The sequence below is a fragment of the Pundamilia nyererei genome, unplaced genomic scaffold, assembly GCF_000239375.1.
Source record: "Pundamilia nyererei isolate P.nyererei 1_Seehausen unplaced genomic scaffold, PunNye1.0 scaffold00173, whole genome shotgun sequence".
Classification (NCBI taxonomy): domain Eukaryota; kingdom Metazoa; phylum Chordata; class Actinopteri; order Cichliformes; family Cichlidae; genus Pundamilia; species Pundamilia nyererei.
The window spans coordinates 1,281,967-1,285,426 of record NW_005187574.1 but is presented as its reverse complement, the minus strand read 5'-3'; the positions used below and the strand labels follow the sequence as shown (position 1 = coordinate 1,285,426).

General features: G+C 40.9%; 1 protein-coding gene across 1 annotated transcript in view; it reads right to left on the bottom strand.

Moving 5' to 3' along the window:
• Positions 1-2,217: 2,217 nt before the first annotated feature.
• Positions 2,218-3,460, bottom strand: part of dapp1 (dual adaptor of phosphotyrosine and 3-phosphoinositides) — a 20,526-nt gene continuing 19,283 nt past the window's right edge. The window contains exon 9 of the mRNA XM_005746151.1: positions 2,218-2,918. Coding sequence (XP_005746208.1) covers positions 2,895-2,918 — 24 coding nt within the window. The 3' untranslated portion in view covers positions 2,218-2,894. The remainder of the gene's footprint in view (positions 2,919-3,460) is intronic.

The following is a 3,460-nucleotide window of genomic DNA, read 5'->3' as shown; positions in this document are numbered from 1 at the left end:
AATCATATCTGTTATTAACCTCTGTCTCTCTTCCACAGCATGTCTTTATCCTGTCTTCCTTCTCTCACCCCAACCAATCACAGCAGATGGCCCTGCCCCTCCCTAAGTTCTGCTGGAGGTTTCTTCCTGTTAAAAGGGAGTTTTTCCTTCCCACTGTCGCCAAAGTGCTGCTCATAATTGAATTGAAATACAAGAACACACACAGATGAATCGACAGAGACATGCACCCCCACCTGTACTAATACCTCCACATTCACACAAATCTAGGCTCAGCATATGGTTCTGGTATTCATAAAGTAGGTCTAATGTACACAGTTCAATGTTGTTATAATATGTGAACATACGTGTTGACATATGTGTGATCTGTGACCTTTGGAGTGCGCATGGCGCCTAGATGTCTGCCGTATATGGACAAGGGAGCCTTCCCTTCCAGAGGGCCACCTTAAGTACGAACAGATGTGGGAGCTGTGACATACAAATGGAGTCAAGAGTGTTGTTCTTCTTGTTGAGGATGGACATCAGCCAACTGCAAACATCTTCTTAAATTCAGTTGTGTAAATCCACAAAGAGGAGCAGGTCAGCTGATCGCAGCCTGCACACAAAGCAAACCCAGTGGAGCTTATTATGAGAAGTGACTGTGAGTTGCGATTCTTTTCTCTAAGCTGAGCCACTGTACAGAACTTATGGTTCCCTAACCTGCTGACTCCTACTGTAACCCCTGACTGAACTCATTTTACTGTTTATGTGTGGAGGCAAAGGCCCCTCTAAAATGCAGGCAACAGAAAATAATTATTTTAAAAAATGATCTTTTGCTGCATGTCTCCTACATAACAGATGACTGAGTACTTTCATTAGAATAAGAGTAATATTTGTACTATCGTCAATTTTACTTCATTATTATATTAATGTAGCACAAGGTTCAGTTACCCTTGTAACATATGGTTAGTAGATTGTCCTTCCTGAGAAGAAGGGACAATTGATATGCTGGACAAAGGATGTTGAATATGGAGCTGTCAGGCAGGAGGAGAAGAGGAAGGGCCCTAAAGGAGCAGGCAAAAAAAGAAGGATTTAGGGTTGCTTTCTGACCGACTGTGTGCTTGGCAGACTTCTGCAGCAGCTCCTGGAGTTTCTGGTACTTTGTGTTTTTCTTAATAGTTTGTTTTTTTCATGCTAAGCGGTCACTCTGTATTCACATACACTTGGGACCAGCTACTAGTGCTCTCCAAAACAAGCTGCTGTCCGGAGCCAGACTGGTCATCTAGCAGAAACTCAAGAGGAGACATTGCAGGTGCCGGGTGGAGGAAGAGTTAAAGCAACGAGAAGGACATGTAAACTCCATTTCACTGGGCATCATGGGGAACATGAGGTCTTTGGCTAATAAGATGGATAAATTCAGCTTTTTCAGTGTTCGGGTTGACGGACATGCCAAGATGAATGGTAAGAAAAAGACTGGAGGGATTGAAGTATTTGTTGAAGAAAGGTGGTGCAGTTCAATCCATGTTACCATGAAGGAACAGCTTCCCCCGCCTGACATTGAACAAACTAATCCATAAGGCTGGAACCATCACTGGTCAGAATTTGGAGGTGTTTGAGTCAGTGAGGGATAGGAGCTCACTAAACAGACTTCTTTCCATCATGGATAATCCATCTCACCTGCTCCACTCCATACTTCTGAGGCAGCAGAGCTACTTTTACCTTACACTGATTTGACCCTACTACCAAAAAGAATGCAGGAAATCATTCCTACTGTTCTATATCAAACTGCATAATAACTCTGTATACCCTCTGCAGCCCGAGACTTCGAGGACACCAGAACGCATGAGCATCGTGATCGTGTCGAACCTGAGCCACCAGCATCCTGTGAGCCCTGTACTGGCCAGGCCTTTGCTACGAGCCTCCTGCTCTGCTCTAACATATGGATGGATGGGAGTTAACTTTAAACTAGATTTTACTCCAATACACACATGGACAGCTGGAGACCCAATAGCTGAGTTGACATTCCTGTTATACTCCTTTGATATTCTCAACTTGGGGAACATGCATCGTTGGAGCATTGTAATGTAAATTCTCTGAGGAGGAATCACTGCCTGATAGCAAAATTTACATTACCAGGTCCCAAGCAGACTCACAGATGCAGAATGAACTTTAGAATGAACTCCAGACTTTTTACTGATCTAATTTAAGAAGAAATTTACACTAAATGAACAGACTGTGGCTTTTCAAGTGGTTTTAATATATCGTATTAAATTATTGTACTAAACAAATTAGGTACACCAGTTAAATTGCTTGTTAACACAAATGTCAATCACATGACAGCAACTCAATGCATTCAGACATGCAGACACGATCAAAGCAACCTGCTGACGTTCAAGCTGAGTTCAATCAGAATAAGGAATAAAATGGTTAAAGTGTCTCTGAAAGTGGTATGGATGATGGTGCCACACAGACTGGTCAAAGTATTTCAGAAACTACTGATCTACTGGGAGTTTTTCTCACATCTGTCTGTACGAATTACAGATAATGATCATAAAAAGAGAACATATTCTGAGTGGCAGTCCTGTGGGTGAAAATGACTTGTTGATGGTAGATGTCAGTGGAGAACAGCCACACTGCTGATATGGAAAACACAGCTTCCAAGATTCAGTTATCTGAGTGAAATTCTATTATTTTCTTTAGCGTTACCCATCAGCAGGTATTGGTCTGTATGTGATTAACCAATCTATAGATACACTTTGCTATCCAGGTTAGCTAATTCAATTCAAATTGTAATTTAAATTAGCTCAGTGATTGTTTTCCTTCTCTTTGTCCTGTTGTTCATTATTGTGCATCCTGTTGATCTCAGTCCTTCAGTGCAGGTTGGTCTTCCTTCCATCTTGTTTCTCCAGTGACAGCCATCATCTGCCTTTTCTTATCTGGGACTGAAAAAAAAATCAATATGAAACTAAAAAGACACAAAAATTTGAAACATTAAATGATAAGTTTATTCATTTTAAGATTACCTACAAATTTAGCTTGTTGGCTAACACTTTATACCCAACACTGTATAATAATGACAAACTATTAAGGGATTAAGCATTAGTACAGTATCAGTAAGTGCTTAATTCATTGTTTAAAAAACATTACTCCTCAGTATGTAATTTATAAATGTTTATGTTTAGGCTGTGTAAAATGCTCAGGAGACAATTCAGCACATAACAGCAGGGTGCAAGGTGCTAGCAGGCACGGCATAAATCGAATGCCATAACCAAGCAGCCAGCATAGTGTACAGGGACATCTGTGCTGAGTACGGTTTGCAAGTACCAAGGTCAAAATGAGACACGCCCCCTAGAGTGGTTTAAAATGACCGAGCTAATATCCTGTGGGACTTCCAGAGAGAGAGAGAGATAGATAGATAGATCAATCGATAGATAGATAGATAGATAGATAGATAGATAGATAGATAGATAGATAGATAGATAGA